The 22,560-nt window shown below is 34.4% G+C and overlaps 1 protein-coding gene across 9 annotated transcripts in view; it reads right to left on the bottom strand.

Annotated features, from left to right (window-relative positions):
- The window catches only part of retn (retained), a 169,359-nt gene that overhangs the window by 79,543 nt on the left and 67,256 nt on the right, over positions 1-22,560 (bottom strand). The window contains exons 1-2 of one of the 9 annotated variants that reach the window (XM_066296169.1): positions 6,777-7,231; positions 236-575 (exon numbers count right to left, since the gene is read on the bottom strand). The exons of the other annotated variants lie outside the window; for them this stretch is intronic. Coding sequence (XP_066152266.1) covers positions 236-535 — 300 coding nt within the window. The 5' untranslated portion in view covers positions 536-575; positions 6,777-7,231. Of the gene's footprint in view, positions 1-235; positions 576-6,776; positions 7,232-22,560 lie in introns of those variants that run through there. 9 annotated transcript variants of the gene reach the window in all.

Below are 22,560 nucleotides of genomic sequence, written 5' to 3'. Positions count from 1 at the left end.
TTATACACTAATAAATATTTTGAAATCGCTCAACGGCTTCAAAAACGTGGTAAAGTGGCACATGCGCATTACTGGATACTATAGCAAAAAATCTGTGAGAATCCCCTTCGGCTTCCTCGATATTTCGTTCGATTAACGAAATACTGAGGTGGTCCCAAAGCTTTGAAAACTGACATGAAACGAATTCCAGTATTTCAAGAACTAAATAAATTATGTTGAATTGAAAATGTCAAACCTTTTTATAATCGCCATACTGTAGTATGGGGAATCGATGTCGTGATACTTTCATACGCTTCCGTTTTGATCGGCGTCGACTCGTTTTTCCTGACGACTGCCTCGATACGCGTACTGGATTCGACGACGATGATGAACTCTGCAAGAACGATAACTGCCCAACTTGTGCGCAAAATTGCAACATCATGGGTGTTATATTCTGTCGTGATGGTCCTGCAATTGCCGATGGGTCCCACAGAACTGGTGGGCCCTCTTCAATTGACAAACAGCTTGATGCGGGGGGCATAGGATCCAGTGCCATGGCATTTAAGCTGCCACAGCTGAGGATCCTACTCACTTTACTGAAAAGTCGAACGCTGACATTATTTTGCGAAGAGAAAACCGGCCTTTCCACGAACCTTACAGTTAAAGTCTCTTTGTAAATAATAGACTGAGCACTCGCGATTATCGAGTTTGAGTCCTGTGAGTGAAAATCAGTGTTTTTGCAAAAAACGATGTTTTAGCCATTTATTTGGTTTTTAAGGTCGGATCTCTAAAGCGACACATTTCACATTAATTACTAAACGTATTCCATTACTAGCAAGATGATTTGTTCTATTAGTTTTTTGAAAAGAAAAAAATATTACTTCACTCCCTCCCATATACCAATTACGCGATTATTCCCAAAAAACCGTATCGTAGGTACCTACCCTTTGAAGAAAAAATTTAGAAACCTCGCCCAATTAGTGAAATCATTAAAAGCACAATTAATCATAACTTAGAATATTACAGCCTTCATAATAGGTTTGGAAATTAATAATGATCTTTATTAACAATTATGATCGTCAACAATAAAAAGGAAATAAACGTATGTTGAACATTGGCAACAGCAATGAAACTTGGATGATATTGTGCAACATGTGTGTAATTTTTAATGTGTTCGTCACAAATTAAACGTTCAAGCTATAAAAAAATGAATAATCGTTAGTAAGTTTCCACTTAAAAGTTGCTCATTTTATCTGGGTAAATCAAATAGTCGTGAAAAAGACAACGATGCAAATCGTTAATAAATTAGCGCTGTGCTCGGTATCATTTGGAAAAAATACACATATATAACTTCTCGAAATCGGCAATAAACGCAAATGCCGTTCGGTTAAGATGACTAAAGATCATGCGATATCAAAATAATCGAGAAATCATATAACAAGGAAATCAGGAAGATCAAAGACGCCGACGAGTACAAACATAAGTATTGTAAATATAAAGTGCGAACCATTCAATTGAAGTGTGTGATTCCATGTATTTATTGAGCAACGTGCAATTCTTGTTAATTCCTTTTACAACCAGGCAGTTTTAAAACGCCCTGTATGTGGATTTGACCGATCCCACCCACAGCGTATAATAAAAACGAAAACAAACAGAGGCAGAGCAATAAAATTTATAAAACGGAATAAACTGCCTGATTTCCAGCAAATACAAGAACCTCTTAGTCTTACACCCAACATATTGTTAATAAACTTCACATAGAAATGAAAAACAACGTTCTTTGTTGGGTGTTTGCATTATCAATTAGAGCTGAGATGGTAACTAGTACCTAGTTTAAATTTGTAAGATCTACTCACTGTTATGAGGATATACTCTCTATTAATACTTCGCAGGGGCCGCTAAGTAGATATACAGTATAGTATAGCTCTAGTAGAGGCATTTGAATTTGTAACTTTTTCGTAAGAAAGGCTGATATACCTCATCAATTTCACTCGTGATCATAAGCCGCCGATGCCATAATGAAAATGAGCAAAACATCTGGAATTCTCACTTCAATGAATAATTGTTAACCGAATAAAATGTTGAATATTTCACCGCAGGCTCGTAATTGTTGCAAAAATAAAATGTATTAAATTTAAGTTGAATTGACCATTCAACAGACAATTGCCAGTTGGAATGTCTAGTCTTTGTTGATTTAAGTTTATTGAACAAGGAAGTTGAATTTAAAAATAATGCAAAGATCACAAGAGAACTAATATTTTAGTTTATTCAGCAATAAAATAAAGTTGAACGGTTTATTATGAGAAAAATATCGTATTGGTTCTTAAGTTAATTCGATTTCTATGGACATTCACATATTCAGATACATTGTTGGTTGTTACTTTATCTGATTTTGTCTCTACCGACACGTCTCATAAGATGAGCAACACTATGTGAGAAAGTTGATTTTTCTCTATAATAAATATAATAAATGAGAAATTTAAGAAGGAATTTAGCACTTCGCTACAACAAGATAATACAGGTTTTATTACACTAAGAGAATTCTAATCAAATTCGAGAATTTTAATTGTAATCTCTGCAATGGTAAGAGTAAAGGGAAAGCATAACCCTTCAGCTTACAGAATGATTTAAGCTTTGTCTGTTAAATAATTAAAAAAATACTGGACATCGAAGTAACATTTTTTTTCATTATTTTTATTGTAATGACAGTAAATAGGCAAACCCTAAAGTTTGGGTGTTTTTAAGGTAGGAGAAATTGAAATCTACATTTTGAGTGCATGGTATAGATGAGGAGTTACGTGTGTCCCTTTTAAAGTTGCGTACCTTTTTTGCAACCCGGTATATTAATAAAATATATATTCATCCCCCAACATGTTCGAATTAAAAAAGGTACATTTTATATTACATATAATAGAAAAACTTTTATTTCACTTCTTGCATTGGGAAACAGTCAATTTTTTGACTAAGATAAATTGTATCAAATCAGCGTATTTCGAATTCGCAGATTTGTACGAACTATTTAGCGACACCCCGTATTTTAGTAAAACTGTAATGTTAAAGCGGCCAAAAAAAACTTTTCCCTCGGTACAGGCAGATTGTTCACCTACATTACGGCAGACAACTTTCAAATACTAGAAAAGTACCAAATCCTCTAAATTTAATTCGAAAATTAATCAATTTTGAATTTGCCCTATTGTTTTTTAATACGAAAAGATAATTTTGCTTAAAATATAAATACAAACAGAAATTTGTGTAAATACACTCTTAGCGATAATTTAATATCTGAAACCGAATACTTTATAAACAAAGTTGTATTTGCATAATAAAATCTGATAAGATATTACGGTCAAAACTTCAAATAAATAAATATAAGAAAGTAGCGTTGCTCGATTATTGAGGGATGAACGGGAAGTTCTTATTTGCTTGTTCAAATATTTAGAACTTATTAAGTTTCAATTGATGGATAATGATAATTATAATAGGCTCCATTAACAACCAAAGTGAAGAATAGTTACCTTTACTATACATATAGGGAGTTAATAAGGTGCATGTACTTATTCCAAAAGATAAATGTTTAACTGATTTCATCACAAAAAGTTCTGGTGAATGTGAGTCCGCACCGTGTTTGTTTAAGAACTCGAGGTTATTGAAATTTAATTTTAATTTTATTTTTTATTTCATATTTTCGGACACAGACGTAATAATCGGACAAAAAGTTAGTATACGGGGGTTGTTTATGACGCAAAATCCAAATATTGTCCTAATTTTTTTATTACTGATAGAGGACGCCACATGCAGAGTTTCATCACGTTTTAATTGGCTCTAACTTTCGTGCGTTACACTGTATGCCACTTTTGTATTAACAGCCTGATTATGCATTTACTTGTATTGGAAAAAGGTACTCCTAAAAATTTTTTGTAGAAGTAACAGTTTTGGAGATAAACGCGCTTGCAATTAACATATAACTTAGATAAAACTGAATTAATAATTAATAATAATAATTTAATATAAATAAATATAAAATTAATAATTAATGTTATAATAGTTGTTGAAAATGGCCTCCTCCATCTTCTAAACTTTCATGATGTATTATTCTCTATACATTTGCAATTAGTTCAGATTATTACAGAAAAAAAACAAATTAAAAATTAAATTTCAACACCCTCTAGTTCTGAAATGAAGACGTTGCGGACCTACATTCATAGGAACTTTTTGTGATAAAATCAGTCAAAGATTCATCCCTCGAAATAAGTGATGTACTTAATCGACACCTTGTATAATAATATACAGTGTGTCAATTTGAAATTTTCTCGCCTCTATCATTTTAAAACGGGACACATTTTTAAAAAATCGCCGAAACACATCGATTTTATTATCGAGGGAGAACAATCGTTATGTAGAATTCACTGCGTTTCTTTCAACCCCTTACCCTCCAGATGCACCCTCTCAAATATCTTAACTAGTAAAGGGCATTAAGTGATACATTATTTTAAAAGACTTTTCATTCTCTGCATTTTGGTACATCGTGACTGTTGCGTTATCCAGTTAGACGTTTTTAATCATTCTAAATTCATTTTTCTTATCCGTGTTTTGATAGCGTTGAAACTAAGACTTTTTTTGATTCAAACATGTCTTACGATTAGGAAATTGTTGGAATAAGTCTATTTGCTAAGCTACTGACTTATTGTAGGTCCAGACGAAAGTCAAAAGACAAGATACATGAATCCCTGAAGTAAATATTTATCAATATAATAAATTTCCTCGGCATACGTAGAAAATGATTTTTTTAATTGTCTATTTTTTTTGCAATGAAATGCCGTTTCAATAAACTTTGACATTATCTTGCTTGGAAAATATTATCTACTTATTTACCTGTAGTATTGGTCGATGTTACTAGGTATACCAGTCAGTGAAAATCTATTGCGATAATTCGTGTATTATTCCTAAAAATTTTTTTAATGGTATACACAATTCAGCAAAGAACTAAAAATATTTTTATTTATGAAGAGCAAAGAAGATGCACAAAAAGAACTGCGGAATTTTTTAATGCTACAAATCCTCATTCAAATATTAGTCAGAGACACGTTTCAGATTTATATTAAAAAAAAATTACTGAAACGAGTTCTATTGCAAAGAAAAAAAGGCTGCTCAGCATGTTTTAAATGAAGCTGCTCCAGGAAAGATTCCGGCAACCTTCGTTGCAGAATCCAGCAATTCACTGTGTACGGTTGCAAGTCAAACTTAAATACCACAAGAAATTGTACGAAAATTACTGCAATTAAATAAATTTCATCGTTAAAAAATGCAAATTTTACAGGAATTTTATGACGACGAATTGACAGAAGGATCAAATTTTGCGAAAAAAATGTCCAACTTAATGATAACCAAATTCTTTTAACAATTTGGTTCTTATTAGCACAGTGCACATTTCTTCTTAATGGACCGGCCGATAAACAAAACAGCTATATTTTTAGTATTTGTTTTATAATTTGAAACAAATACGCAGAAGTTTTTTACAACAATTTCCTAATCGTGAAAAATGTTTAAATAAAAGTCTCAATTTCAATGCTATCAAAACACGTATAAGAAAAATGACTTCAGAATGATCAAAGACGCCTAACTCGATAACGCAACAGTCAAATGTAATAAATGAGGTACCAAAATGTAGAGAATGAAAAGCCCTCTAAAATGATTTATCACTTAACCCCCTTTTATCATGTAAGATACTTGAGAGGGTGGCTGTGGGGAGCAGAGGATTGAAAAAGGCGTACTGAATTTTACATAAAAATTGTTCCCCCTTGACAACAAAACCGACGTGTTGTGGCAATTAAAAAAATATATATCCCTTTCCGAGATAATAGGGGTGGAAAGTTTTCGAATTGACCCCTATATACTTTTAACACAGGAAATAATATTTGTTTTATAAGTTGTGTATCTGTGTCTAAGAACTACCCCATTTAAAATACATAAATGGTGTTTATTATTATTTTACTTTGTTAAAGAGAATAAAGGGCAAATTTTCTTGCACATTTACTACTTTACAAATCTCGGTCTGCACGTATGCATTTATTGCATCAATGGAAAAAAACAATGAATCTTTGGTCAAAATGGTAAACATTTACAGTGGCTCTAAACTATTGGAAAAATTGCATTTCTCGACTTTAACACGTCATTGAGATTTCAAATAAATCTGGGATTTGATAAGTTTACAAATTTCACGAAATAACTTAAAATTGTTTGTGCATTATTTTGACTACGTCAATTTAAGATGGCAAGCAAAAAAGGGTAGATACCTACAATGTAACTTCTTAGAGAAATCTATACAACCACCTTTGTCAAAAACCGGTATAGGGGTTGACACTCACGTCCCTTTTCAATGAGCTGCCACTTGACCGTTATTTAAGCTATTTTCGCCATTTTTACTATCACGGCAGTCTAACGGACGGCTCGTCAGTCAAACGTGAATCTATCAGCTGGACGATTACGGTTCGTGATAACTTTGGTAAAATGAAATCTAAAGTCTAAAAATATCTGGCGAAAATTTTGATACAATCAGGTGGTCATAAAGCCGCCCAGCTAAAATTTCGGATGCGCATGCATTATCTTGCTAGATAAGAAACTTGATCTCTTTGCATCAAAACTTTTATCATTTTTTGCATATTAAGAATGTGCTATACCCGAAATCTACGATAAACATGTACTTTTAACCATAAGGCTCGGAAAAAAACGTTTAAAATGACAGGAAATAACAGTTCTGAAAGAGCTGTAAAAAAATTATTTATACATGTAATACTAACCAAACCAGTTAATGCATAATACTAACCAGTTCGGTTAGTATCATTTATTAGTTCAGTTCAGCCACTTCAAACCAACGCGTGTTTCTCATCGCCATAAAAATAACACAACCACCACCAAAGAGCGTCCAAACTTCACTATAACACTCACTAATCGATTGAAAAAGTACAAAAGCCCACACGCACTTTAAATTGGGCACGTGCGAAGACCCTTTTCTCGGAACCGATATAAGGGTAAACTCTTCCGATGAACTGAGGAAAAAGAAGAACCTTGTTACCAATGACCACCAATATCAACTGGATCGACCAGGCTTCTGGTCCAAGACGTCATGATCGTAATGCACCTCTTTCAGGGGTGGGGATTGTCGGGTGCACAATGAAGACTGATAATTGTCACTTCTTAGTAAAATGTATTGAGGCAGGTAGATGGAAAAAAGGAGATAGCAACAGACCTTATTTATAACTGTTGATGAGTCAATGTCAATTCAAATTTGACTTGAAGGTTATCACGTGCATCATGATGACCTTTGCAGAGGAGAACTCACTAAATTCAGCCCATAGATGGATATACAAGAGTGAAATTGTAATATTTTTCGGTCTTCAGTTTACGCTTTTGAAGTGCAGCTTTCCACAAGCCGAGAATGAACCAAGAGCTGCAATAAATGTAGAAACTGATTTAGCAGCAGAGTTCACAAATTAATAATCGGATAAATGTTACTTATTTGAGCCAAAATGGACTGTGACGATATTTAATTTAGTTTAAGGGCAAGGACGAAAGATCGTTGCAAAAATGACACATACATATTTAAAATGTCCTAAAAATAAACACACTATGAAGATCGTGCACCCTTTTCAGGTAAAAATCTTCGATAAGTAACTATACTGACAAAAAGAAAATATTATAAGATTGACTGGAAGGTGTTTGTCGCAAAAACCTGAAACTTATAAATCGTCAATTTCAAAGCACAAATTATGTAATCAGTTTGCAAGTGAGATCGATAACATGAATCACAGCATATATGACTAAGGACAGTCGAGTTTTGACTTAATATAGTGTAAAAATCACTGCTTTTTTATCAAATTTTAGATTAATGAGTAATTCTGTACGATACAAAAAGGAATACCTTTATTTGCGTAAATTTTAACTGTTTATTTATTTAGTTGAAAAACGAACAAATAAACAGACCACGAACATCAGAACTGTTCGTTTCAAGTAAAATTCCTCGACTTTATAGAAATGACTAATTTGGAACGAACTAAGGGGTAAGATTTCGTACATACCTACATCTACCAATAAATACTTTGAAAAGTGGCAGACACTATAAATCACAACCCTTTATTCGATTAAATTGCTATTTCAATTAAAATGTTCATAATTGTCTGTATAATTTAATGAAAATCACGAGTTTATTAAAATATTGTGCTTTTTAGAAGCGACTTTAAAATCAGCATTTCCGACTAAGTACAAAACCGACATTCCCGACAAGGTACAAAATCGGCTTTCCCGACAAAGCACAAAATCGACTTTCCCAACAAGATACAAAATCGACTTTCCCGACAAGATACAAAATTGATATTGTCGACAAGGTACAAAATCGACATTCCCGACGAAGTACAAAATCGACATTCCCGATGAAGTACAAAATCGGCATTCCCGACAAGGTACAAAATCGACTTTCCCGACAAGATACAAAATTGATATTGTCGACAAGGTACAAAATTGATATTGTCGACAAGGTACAAAATCGACATTCCCGACGAAGTACAAAATCGACATTCCCGACGAAGTACAAAATCGACATTCCCGATGAAGTACAAAATCGGCATTCCCGACGAAGTACAAAATCGACATTCCCGACGAAGTACAAAATAGACATTCCCGACAAGATACAAAATTAATATTCTTGACAAGGTACAAAATCGACATTCGATAAAGATTTCTCAAAAATTTTTAAATTCGAAAGCCCACACATTTCTTCAAAAGAACATTTTTCGACGAATACATTGCGAAAATGTGACATCGTATAAAGAGTAATTAAACATGCAGGATTCTGATCAAAGTTGTCACAAAAACGGACTTGTAAAATACAGTTTTGAGTACTACAAAAATGTTTTTGAAGATCCTAAAAACATTAAAGCAAATATTCGAATATGCGATCACAGGAAGTGTGTAGCATGAAAGTATTGTTAAACAATACTCTAAATTGTCAAAATCGTTCTATGGGAAAACAGGTACACTGAACTCAAAATGAAGAAATGTTTACCCAGATCACGTCAGCATTTTGATCTATGTGACTTAAATGAGACGTTGATTTTAAATTACGAACCATTACTTTGGGATATAAATAATCCGAAAATGGTGGAAAAAGGCCTTGTGACTGATGACAATACCATTCAAATACAAATTTTACATGGTTACCAACGGCCAGGTTTTCACCTTTGTAACACCTATTTAATGACGTCGGGCGACGTTAAGAAAACGTATATTTATTATACGTTTTCTTAACGCGGAGCGTACGTGTAATTGCACATATATGTACATTTAAAACGTAATTTAGTTTTACTACCGTCGAATTTTTCGACGCTATTTTCGACATCATCTGCAGGCAAAATTGTCAAATTAGTGTCTAATTTCTGACGGAATGATCCAGTACTATAATGCCCAATGGATTTTGCCTAATTGTCTCAAGTGCTTATAAAAATACAATTGATAAAACATTGTTTGGGAACAGTGAAACACGACTTAAAATTAGTTAGCTATTGAAATCACTTATTTTGTTTGAATTGCGAATGGTTGCTAATGAGTCATAACTACTTGGAAACTTAAACAAACTTTAAGGCACTTTTTGGTAAACACCCTCCCCCATCGCAAGATTGTCACCATCAGTAACAATACGCAAAATATTTGCGTAGGAAGACTCTAAGAAATGATTATAAAAGGGAAGATTTAAAGATTAAATTGCTTTGAATGTGTTGATGTACTCGACAAAGATTTAAAATAATCAGTGAAATTGGAAAATAGATTGCAAAAATAGTTACAAATATCAAAAAATCATGAAGTTCTTCAAAAATTACTGACCTCTCTACCAAGTGTTACGTAGACCCGCAAAGAGACAGAAATGATCATCCAAATAAAGTTTCCGTTAGTTTGGTCTAGGTGCCTTTAATGGGTGGTTGATCATATGTTTGAGTCACAAAATGGTGTCTTTCGCAGGCAAAGGAACTAGCCAGTGCCGAAAGAAGCAGGGGCATCATGCAGGGGCATCATGCAGGTGCTTGGTAAAATTGAGCGTGCAAATAAAAATTATACATGGTCACCAAGGATGGTCGAGTTTTGCTTCCGGTCGTCATTTTTATTTACTGATTAACGCTACCGATTACGTTAGCAAAATGTGATTTCAATAAAACCACCCTTCAAGTTTTAGTCTCAATTTGAACTTTCTCACACGTTCTGAAGTATAGGAAAAACTGCCAAACCAAAAATCTAATATATTATTATATGATACTGTTCTGCTTGATCACCTTAAGTGGTTAATAAGCACCAAATGGGTTCCAACTCGATTTTAAAAAATTTTATGTAAAACCAGGATGTATATGAGAATGTATTGAATGGTATCCTTATCACAGATAATCAACATTGTGGTAGATGCGACGTAGATACGGCGAAAGTCGCGAATAACAACGTCGGTTGTAACAAGTCGCATGTAGTGAAGGAAAAACGAACGTTTGGTTAGAATTGCAGTTACCTCAATGTAAAAAAGTCGATTTTAAGGTCCGTAAAAGAGATTTTTTAGTAGTTTGCCAGCAGGGTATAACAACGCTTAGGGATATAATATAAGAATTGCAACATAAAGTCGACTTTTCCGGTATTTTTTGAAATGTTATTCGAAGAGTGAAATGCATGTGGTGACAAATCCCAGAAAAAATACATTTCTTAATCTACATATTCGACACATCTATGTATGGTTGTAATTTTCCTGCTATCTCTATGTAGAGCTGCAAAAACACTGCTTTTTTTATAAATTTCTCTTTTTGCGGAATTTCTGATTAATTTCTGGCAGAGTCGATCTCAAATTGCAATTACTATAAATGCACAAAAAATCGATTTCCTTGAACCATAGAATCTGGGTTTTTTGTGTTTCGATATATTTATATTTTGTATGGGTAAACGGTTGCAAGATTTTTTTTTATAAAAAAACGCGTAGACAGAATAGGAATTATGGAGAAAATTCTTGAAATATCGACGAGGACTATATAATTTAGAGCCTCTGATCATTGTATATATTCAGCTCGTTTGCGCTATAGTAGTTGTGTTATGTTTCAAAAAATGATTTTCAGATCAAGGAAAATTTTCGAGGCTTTAAGCAGGTGAAAGTAACAGACCCCTGCAAAAAGCTATGGCTGTCGCATTCGACCGTTTCTACAATTTAAAAAAAAAACGAGAAAAAATCAAAAATGCCTTCAACGAAAATTTATTCCCAAAAAAAAACCTAAGTTTTCCAATCATGGGAATGATGATCAGGCATTATTTAAGTAGTTTAAAAAGGAAAAAGTAAAGGATCGGCAATCAATCACCCAATACTCTGGGCAAAAGCGGGATACTTTGTTAAAGTAATGAATAAAGGCCCGGAATATATGTAAATGTTCAGAACGTTGGATAAAACGTTTCGGCAAACATATAATACTGCTCATGGGAAAATGAGTGGTGAAGTTGCTAGAGCACTAGTTGCAGTGACAGAAGTCTGGCCGTGCGGGCGGAAAATTCGAAAAAATTACCAGAAAGACCAGATTTTCAATGCATATGAAACCGATCTTTTCTACAAAATGACTCCGAAGAAAATGCTGAATTTCAAAGGAAACAAATGCATAGGTGGAAAAATGTCCAAGGAAATAATTAATCTTTTTGTTGCTGCGAATATGATAGGATGAGAAAGACGTGAGTTGATTGTTATTGGAAAAAATGAGAAAACCCCCGCAGTTTCAAAAATATTAAGTCGTCACCTGTGTCTTAGATGTCTAATAAAAATTACTGGATGCGTCAAACCTGTTTATGAAAATTTTGCACGACTGGGACACTGAATTAAAGAAAAAAAGGAAAAAATGTTGCTCTTGGTAGACAATTATTCAGCGCACCCAAAAATGTCATACTCAGAGAATATTAACTTCACGATTTCCCATTAAATATTACATTAGTTCTGCAATCGGTTGACTAAGGTATAATAAGATAAATGAAAGTTAATTTTAGGGAGCTCCGGCTAATGAATATTATTGAAAACAATCAGCAAAACAAAGAGAACGCTATTAATCTTTTGGATGCAATATCAAAGATTTTTAAAGCATTGAACAGGATATCACCCCGAACAATAGCGAATTGTTTCAGACATACAAGTTTACAACTATTATAGCACCAGTAGCTGACGATTTTGAAGAGGAAGATGACCTTCTTTTAGCTGAGGTGGCAAGAGGAATAAATAATGATTTTGAAAAAGAAGATGATGTACCTATGATAAAAGAAAGTCCTAAGTTGTCACATGAATTATGGACTGATTTTGTAAATGTTGAGCATTATTCCATTCGAAACACACGGTGCTTCAGCCGACGAGCAAATTACAAAGTGCTCACCACTTAAGAAATCCAAACTGGAAGTAATAAAGACTCTGAAGGTGATAGAGATTTCCTTCCACCTTCAATTGTACAAGCTTTATAAACTGTGAAGGAGTCTGAAATGCATTGCGCTAGAGTTATTCCAGCGACAAAATGGTTTTGCATTAAATCAGTTCCATAAAGAAAAAAAAATGAATAAAATTGTTATAACTTACGTTGCAAAAAGCAAACGAAAATTTCAGAATATTTGAATAAATAAGTATTTTTACCATATATGTATACGTAAATATATATATATATATATGTAATTTTTATATTTATATATTATATAAATTTTCAATTTTTTTCATGTTTCTTTAATCATAAACAAAACAAGTCTTGATGTAACAACGACCACATATAACGCTCCGTTTTACTCAGTCCCCTTGCAGTCGTTATATTCGATTTTCACTGTACTTAGATAAGTTAATTTGGAGCTAAACGACCTCACCGACTTGGGGTAATTCTTACCGGCCAGGATTTGGGGCTTTCGGGTTATCGAAAAGCGACTGCCAGACCTTGGGTCCAGACTTTGAAATCGACAGCTACATCCAGCCTAGAAAGAAACTCCCCCCAAGAGTGCCGTGCACAGAAAAAAGAATAAAAGAAAAAATACCAAGAAATAAGAATCAATTTTGGAAAAGAGAACAATTTATTCTGATGAGCACTACAGAAAACGGGCTTGTCCTGGAGCCACATCATTGTAGCTCGTAAGGTTCGAGTCATTAACTACAACAACCAATTCGGCGGTCTATTGTTCTGAGTTCAGACGCAGATTTCGATTCTGCCTCTGCCTGATTATTGTCCAATTGTTTATGAGAGTGATGTTTACTACTGTCTTCATTAATAAGTCATTAAAACTTACGTATTATGAATTGTATTATGGCATCTGAGAAATTCAGAGAATTTCAAAAAAATCTGGTACGTCACTGGCATGATTCACGTACTAAATTCAGTAATCGCATTTACGATTGTAACCCAAGTAAGTACTCAAAAAGGTATTAAACGAAATTTTTGTGTGTATTAGTGCTGATAGTTACCGGGGGTGCTCATTAAAAAAAATAGTGCACCACTACTTTTTGAGAGGGTAAAGGTAATGTTTGAATCCTCTGTTTAGCTCTGGAGAAGAAAGTTCTTATGAGTTTTTTTGTCACGTGACGTATAATATTCATGTTAAAAAATAAAAATCATGTTATGGCTTGTCGCTAAAATACGAACGAATTGTTGTTTCAATTCAACATTTCAAATCGACTGTCCTAAGTCATAATCAGCACTGGAAACGTCACTAGGGAAATATTTTTAAGTATTTAAAAAACAGTATAATAAAAAACATTATTTTTTGTAGAAAAATTACAAATTTACTCATACTATATCTCCAAAGTCATGTGACTATGACTTCTAATGAAAATCGTTTCAATTTTGTATTTTTAATTTAAATAACAATTGATTTACGTTAAGTCGCATTAAAACGTTTTAATTTTTTTACTAGAAAACGGCCCATCATAAGAAAATGCTATAAAGAGCTTTCTTCCTCAAAACTGAACAAAAAATTCGATTTTTGAATTTTCCGAAAAAGTAACTGTTTAACCGAGCTACTTATACGCGCGTCACTGGTAGATTTAAAAGTACTTCTTTTACTTTAAAACTATTAAAACTTTAAAACCGATTAAACCTACAGGGTTTTAAGGAGGTACAAATTTCAACTGATCAAAAACGAAATCAAATAAATCGAGACAAGCAATCAAGTCACGAATAAACATGCTGAGCCACTACATGGGGGTTGGAATAGCTGTGATAGTAAACTAGTAAAGCGAGGACTTGTCGGGTTCTACGGAATTCACGGAAGAAAACAAATACATAACAATACGGCCTATTATTACTACATTACGTCTGAACAATATACAGGGTGTCCCACAAGTGTTTCATTATATTTCAGTGGGTAATAGTACATTGAAAAATAATATGACTCCCTATATAAACCATATTCCAATAATGTTTCATTAAGAAGATACAGGGTGTTAAACTTTACTTAAAAAATCTAACTTTTATTGATATATTCAAAATGGCCACCAATTTGAACAATTTCTATAATGTTATAGCAAATAAATAATATTTAAAACAAACTTAATATTATTAAAACCATTTAGAGAATATCGTGCATATAGACGGTATTCAATTTTTTACTGGCAAACGATGCGTCGGACGAAAAAGAGTCAATTGAGCATTTTTCTTCTAAATGAAATTGAACTTCTAAAAATAATTTTTATTTTGATAAAAAGCAGTGGCGCACCATGTTTTTCTTTAAAAATGTGTTGAGAGGTGTCCGTACGCACGTCACTGGTGAAACGAAAAATAGCCCTTTTGCATAAATAAATGCGTCTACATTAACTCTCAAAACATACCAAATTTCACTTACATATCTCAAACGGTTTTGAATATATCAATAAAAGTTAGATTTTTTAAGTAAAGTTTAACACCCTGTATCTTCTTAATGAAGCATTATTAGAATATGGTTTATATAGGGAGTCATATTATTTTTCAATGTACTATTACCCACTGAAATATAATGAAACACTTGTGGGACACCCTGTATATTGTTATTTGGGGAAAATTTTAATTTAGTTTTATGGTATTCGCTTTTTCAATTCTTAGTTTATTTTATTATTTCTTATTCTTGTTTCCTCTCTTATTTAACATATTGAGGGGCACGAGGAAAGGACGCATCGATTTCAGGTACCAGACATTTTGGCGACAAAATAGACGTCACAACGATGGGATGCTAATGAAATCTTCCTAGAAGAGCAACCCTAAACATTAGATATGGTAGATGCATAGCCTAGAAATCAAGAATTTAATAATACCCTGAGGACTTTTCAGGGTTGCTTTGGAAAATAGTTTCTAGGTAGATCGAATTTACAGAATGCTATTATAATTTCGCCCTTGTATCGACATAAGTGGTTATCGAATCCTGCCAAAAATACCAGTGATTCTTTAAAGGCGTCCTTGAAATTCAAACAAGACTTTAACACCGCCTATAAGCCCAGCTACAATTGTTTACGAGGAACCAGGTTGGTAGGTGTAGGTACCCATTAGAAAAGAGAGTTTTATTGGCGAACCCTTTCAGACGAGTAGATAAATTCACGGTACTTTCGAGTTTTATGTTTCCAAGGCATAAGTTTATCATCAGAAAATTACAGACTACCTGCGTACCATCACCGAAAGTTATTTTTACCACAAGTCTGGCCAGTCTAGCATTCCTGTTGTATACGAGCTGTGCCGACAAAGCGATGGCGTCACTGATGGATGCAATTACATATGGCATTAAAATTGCACTGCCAATAAATACGTAAATGAATATAGCTACCGGTTATTTCCCATTTTGTCTTTTATTTTTATTTAGTAATAATGGTTCACAAAGAAGTAGGGGTTTCTCAGTAAGAACTAACCGAAAATAACATTCACCCTTTGCTGAGGGCTAGGAATAATGTTTTTGCTAACGTTTCGATGACAAATCTGTCGGTGTTTTTAGAATCTAGGAGAAAATTGTTGCAAACACGATATACAGGGTGATAATTAAGTACATGTGCTTATTTCAAAAGATGAAACTCATTTTATCACAAAAAGTTCCTATAAATAAGGTCCGAAAGGTCTTCGTTTAAGAACTAGGGGTGTAGAAATATCATTTTTAATTTTATTTTTTTAAAATATTTTCGGACAGAGATGTAACAATCAGATAAAATTTGGCATACGGGTTTTTTATGACGCAAACTCCAAATATCGACCAAATTTTTTGATTATTGACAGAGGGTGCCACGTACTGGGTTCCATCGTATTTTAATTGGCACCAACTTTTTTGCACGACACTGTATACCACTTTTTTTTATTAATAACCTGACTGTACATTTACTTCTACTGAAAAAAGGTACTCTGGGAAAATGTCTGTAAAAGTAACCGTTTCGAAGATAAACTGGTTTACAATTAATGTGAAAATTGATTTAATACAAATTTAATTAATTTAATTTAAAAAAAGTAATTAATTTAATATTATAATAGTTATTGAAAATGGCCACCTCCGACTTCTATCCGTGCATCTATCCTTCTCAACATTGATTGGCGCACTCTCTCGAACACGCCCAATATATTTTTGATTTCCGTACAGGAATCAATTATTTTATTTCTCAGGTCTTCATTTCCCACCGGAGTTTTGTACACTAAGATTATCAATTCACCCCGGAAAAAGTTATTCAAAGAATTCATGTCCGATGACCTAAGAGGTCATGGCTGCTGTGCTGCTCTTCTAATCCATGGGTTAGAAGAAGCTTGGTTCAGAAGCAAGCACCACTTCTTGTGGTAAAATCGGTGAAAGATCTATGCCTTGAAATGAGTACATGTACTTAATTAACACCTTGTAAATATGTAATAAATGGAATGTTATTATCTAAAATACATATCTGAAACTCTCCGAAAATTCCACGTGTCAATCGTTGAAGAAAAACATTTTTTAACATGAGTCATCAATTTAAAAGGTTGATTTGAGGTAAGTGAACGGTGTTTGATCATTGTATCTAATTCAACTCATGTTGTTCAAAACTTTATTTTCTGTGATGGTTATTTTTCTCAGGAGTAACTGATGGTGTTATTTTTTTGGTTGTGCCTTTTACCTGTGTCCGAGGTTGGCATCGTGTTCAAGCCGAAGTAACCAAACGTTACCCTCACTAATTGAACAAGAAGCCACGCATCGGTTTTTATTAAGCAAAATACATGAACTTTCTTTCGCAAACGAAACCGGCAACCAAGGCATTGACAACACTTGGCTGCCCATGCTTGACCAAGGGGTTAACCTCGGACACATAAAAGGGAAATAAGCACTGACAAATATCAATTAAAGAAAATAAAGTACAATCATCAAACACCAATTACTTACCTCACATCAACTTTTATAGCGATAATATGGTTCGTATCAAAAAAGAGTAATTCCTCAGCGATGGAGATGAGGGATTGGCGTGTTTCATATATTCTACGCGATCTACAAAATTTACTTCTATTACTTTATCGGTTTTTCTAATCATTTTTTCCTCGGTTCTGAAGACGGTGACAACTCACCGACACAATGAATAATAAGGGTTTTCTTCGGAACTCTTAGTAAAGAATAATTGTTGTTAGTTAGTTTTAACTAACTCTCCCGCGATCTTCTCCTGTGTGAGGTGTTTTCCCCAGACAGAATAAAAGGAAAAAATCCTTAAAGCGTTTGCGACATACTCAAAAACATGTCGACCCTGATTGGCGACTTCGCCAGGCCATTACAAGATTCCACAGCATAGATAATACTACGCATGGAACGGTGGACAAAAAAAAATAAAAGTAAAACTAACTAAAAGACAAATAATTGTAAAGATAAAACCACAACATGAAACTTACGACAAAATACCCTCGTACTGTAAATGTGGAGATACAAAAACTTTACTCTTTCTCCCTTATTTTTCTTTTCCTATTTATTCTTGTGTCTTTCGTTAGTTATTTGCTCCAAAGGAAGTCACAACAACAACGTGCGTGCTAAATATGTGTAATTGTTGGGGGATACTTCATTTAAACTATTGTTACAATGTTGGGAACCACGTAAGCCAACATCAACATAATTTTGATTTTCGGACAACCAACTATTCAAAAACTGAAAATATTGAAAGATATGTAAGTCCCATGAAATGGTCTATAGAGTCGATCATTTGTCCAATATTTCTCCGTCCGCTTGTAACAATATGACGTAACATAGTAATATCATTGGTGTATGATAGAAACTGATATGTTGGTGAGGGGATAGAGCACAAATTGTGACAAAAATGAAATGCACTGTAATATTCCTATTATTCAAATTAATAAGTTAATTCCAGTTACGACATCACTTAAAAACTATGCTTGGTTGAACGTTTTTTTTTTCTTTTTGGTTCAAAGTCGTTTAGATTGGGTATTGACTGATATGGTAATACTACTTATAGCAGAGATTTAATAAGACCTGACTGACGCTTCAGAAAAAATAATTAAGAACATAAATAATCGTTTTTGTGTTACGAGTTAATATATCATTCGTCTCCTTCTAGTAAATTCATGGAGTTTCGGTTTTGTCCCTTGTGAAATTTAGTAGCCCACGTCAAAATCAATTCGGCATATTTCCTAAGCTACGAAATAAAAAAAAAAACTGATTTAATTTTTATGTTAAATAAGCGTCCTCGTCACTCGTAATTTTTCCACATGTCTCTGGTTGGTTGGAAGGAGGTGCCACACGAAAGTCGGTATGGTAGAAAGAATTAGTCACAAAATTCAAAAATATGTGGTCAAAACACTGGAATGCATCTCCAATTCACACAAGTTAACAAATATTTTAGCACTGACTCTGACATAACATCGTTGCACCGTCGTCGTCGGTTTCAGGGCAGTCAACTCTACGTTCAAATAAAATTATGATAATACGAATAGCAAATGAGCTGTCTATGTGATGAATTACTGGGTCCCACTCCTCCGCGCTATCCACGACTGTAAACACTTTATAATTACATACCGCTTCACTTTGATTCTCGTCTCTAATGAAGCCCATAATAGCCGTTTAAGGCCATCTTAACCTCCATTTCTTCCAATGCGAACTAAGCTTTTGATCGTCGATCGTGGGCTAATTCAATGACGCTTTTAGTTCAAATTGTTCAAGCACCGCTTTATTTGGATCATCCTTGAAACCTTCTCGAAGAGCACAACTTGCAGACCTCAATCCACACCGAGCGATGCTTTTTGGTGTTGATGTGTGCACAACCTACAAATGAATCCTCACGAAGGCTCATTTCGTCTTGTGTAAAACGCCCTTAGGAATGCTTGAAGATAATTCCATTTTCTAGTTTACGATAGAGACATAAAACCTTGTGAAAAGAAAAATCAGCCCTTCATTCCGAGCGTCCCGCAATTTGCAATAAATCAACATTTTGGGAATAGGTGGAGTAATTTCCAGCAAGATTTGCTCCACTTTACTACCGTGAGAAGAAACACGTTCCAAGATTGTAAAATCCTCCGGACGGGTGCTCGGAAATAAAACGAAACTCATCGTTTTTGGCAAAATCTATTTGTAGATAGATCGGAATCTTTTCGAGACAAATCTATCGTCGATAAGAAGTATTGGGTCTTTCAGTGCTCGTTATTTTCCTTTGAGCTAAATCGCCCTGACCACTTCATTATGTTGCTGATTGAGTCATTTACTTTCCCCTTCATGAGATTAATACACATGTGTGTTAAGGGAAAGTGACCACACGAGCGTGCACCCGAGAATTCGTCTAATATGAGGCTGGAACAACCGGATTTCGGGCTACCCTCACCGATATTTAGATTTATATCCGTTATATTGGTCACACAAATCGATGCTTAGGACAAATTGTGCATTAGGGGAGGCCAGTTCTCATGATAGAGAGATAATTGCCGAGCTGGCCACACGAAACAATTATTTTTCAGATGTGCCGATGCTGCACGTAATGGTCAGTTTTTTAAATCTGCATAACCCTTTTCTGATTTTCAGGGGTGACGAAGTTTTACAGTTGAATTGTGGCCTTGAATATTCCCTTGATCCTCCTCTGTGTTCATGAACTTTACCTATTAGCGTCGAATGAGAAAGAAAATGCTTTAGAAACGCACTTCTGATCACTTTGTATTCAAGTTGATAATCATCACTCAGAGTCATTACGAATCTCAAAGCCGAGAATGCTGCAGAAGAATCTTGCTGGATTTAATCGAGAAGGGGCGAATTAGTAATTTGATGCTGAATCTTCATTTCCGTACAAGTTGACATCGTCATCCTGTTATTGTCGAATTCGGACAATTTCTGAAAGGTAATTTGTTAGACGAACTTTTCCGGATACTTTCATTTTGACAGTAATTTACTTGAAAAATGCACTAACTTCTGAGAGAATACAACTTGAAGGTTACAATCAGCTACAATGACTAACTTTGGATTAATACGCCGCATTTGGCATATTTCCAAACGAGAACTAATCTGATCTTAGATCTGATCTTCAGGATATCTTAAGGATTCAAATTCTCTTTAAAATCTAAATTTTCAAAGCGAAGATCAGGTCAGCTACGCTGCTGTGAAATAAAATTCCTCATTAGCGGGGATTTTAAGAACAGATCAGTTGCGTCACGTTCTGGCGATTAAAGTCAGCTCAATTCGAACTAAACCTTCGCTTTGGAGCATCCCCACACCTGGATTAGTTCGATGGAGTTTTTGATTGAGTTGAAGTGTAAGACTTTTGGTTTAATACCAATTCAAGTAAGACCCGCATGTTCCTCCAGTACAAATGCCGAGCTGAAGCCTAAAGGTGATTTAATTTAACAATTCTATGAGTAAGGCTATTAATTTAAGCCACGTTAGAGTTAAATCATATTATGGACTCGAAGAAGAGGGGGGTAAGAAGGTAAGTTGGTATTAAAATCCCGCGATTTCTGATGGTTTTTGAAGTGTCGAGAAAGCAAGGCCGATGCTATAAGGCACTTTTATTTCTGATACAAGGAACATGGATCAAAAAGACATGAAATTGGCCGACACTACACCTCGTACCTTCCTCTGAGCGAGACCTAAAAAACTCAAAGGTACCTCAAAACACGAACAGTAAATTTTAATTTAAATTAATTTAAATAATTTAAATTAATTGATGAGTTTTTGAAATATTCTTTCTCGTGACAATGGCTGACTCACAAGTGGTACTGGAACCATCCCATAAGAAAAGCACTATTGTCAAGTTAATTTCATTTATGATATTGGCAATAGCTAAACTATTTTTATGGTATGGCTCAAGTACAAAGGCTGATTTATCTAAACTGACTTTCATGCAAAATTGAGCCTTAGTCTAGTGTTTTCATTTAGCCATATATTATCATATTTAATTATTAGCCTCCCCGGTTAAATTAGGCCACGCCGATATTGGCGAAAACACAAAATTGGTAAGTTGAATTCAATGATACCTCAATTTCTCTATATAAAGTTGACGTCTGGTCCAGACTACAGGACAATTACCCAACATTTTCAGAAAATAATTGCGAGCTACATTAACCGATCTGTCCCCTATCTGTGTCTAATCCCAAAATTAAATTTAATTGATGTTAATGAAGTTATAACGTGTTCACATTTGGGGATTTAAGGCAGGGCCGTACTCTGTTTTGCTGTCCGCGCCTCTGCTTCCTCGTTAATGTTTTTAAGCCCAAAGTTTTAAACTGCGATTAGAGTTTTTGATTGTTTACCGACAGATGTATGTTGATGGCACGCAAATCGTGTTTTCAATTCTAAACACTCCGGATCTGGATAATAAGAGTTGTTATTATAAATTAATTGGGCAGATTTGATTGTGTCTCGTAGCAGAAATGCACAACTGGCAAACACATGCCAAGAACAACCGGATGTGCCGTGCCAACGATTGATTTGATGGAATTCATACCGAGCTCCTCGTTCTTTCTATACCGATCACTATTTATATTATTTCACTTTAGGGAAATTGTTGAAAAATATCGTTTGGGATGCGAAAACATGGCTCAACATGACTTTGCTTGCTGATTTAAAGAAAGCAATAAGACGAAACGCAATGGAATGAATGAAATTTGAGTCGTACGATGGTACCTAATGAGAAGTTGTGTATCAGAGAAAGCCACAATAAATTAGTTAATGCGTGTCTTTCACGTGCGTGACGATATAATATAAGAACGGAAATAGCCGAATCGTTGTGGGGAAATTAATGAATTAACTAAATAATCAAGACTCCATCAGACCGCTGCACCTAATCAAGCCAAACTCTGCCAAATGTGTGGAGCAGATGTTTGGATCTCATAATCTCGAGCGCCATTCATTGACAGGGGTTAGAGGTTAAAATTAGACGAATATTTTAAATTAAGTGTTCAGGATTGGGACCGAGGGGTATTGGAAAATGTGACTCATTGAAATGGTTCCAGTTAAGCTGTTTTAGTGGAGTCGATAACACGAAAGTGTGGGCGAGAACTTTTGGAAACGGTTTAGATTTGAAAGTCCCTAAAAACGCACCAGTTGTACACAATTTAATGAAATAATCATAACGCAATTTCACGCCAAATTAAAAACAAAAGAAATTTATTAAAGGCTTCGCTGGTG

This window comes from Euwallacea fornicatus, chromosome 24 (assembly GCF_040115645.1).
Source record: "Euwallacea fornicatus isolate EFF26 chromosome 24, ASM4011564v1, whole genome shotgun sequence".
NCBI lineage: Eukaryota > Metazoa > Arthropoda > Insecta > Coleoptera > Curculionidae > Euwallacea > Euwallacea fornicatus.
The sequence above is the reverse complement of the archived record's forward strand: the minus strand, read 5'-3'. Positions and strand labels throughout refer to the sequence as shown.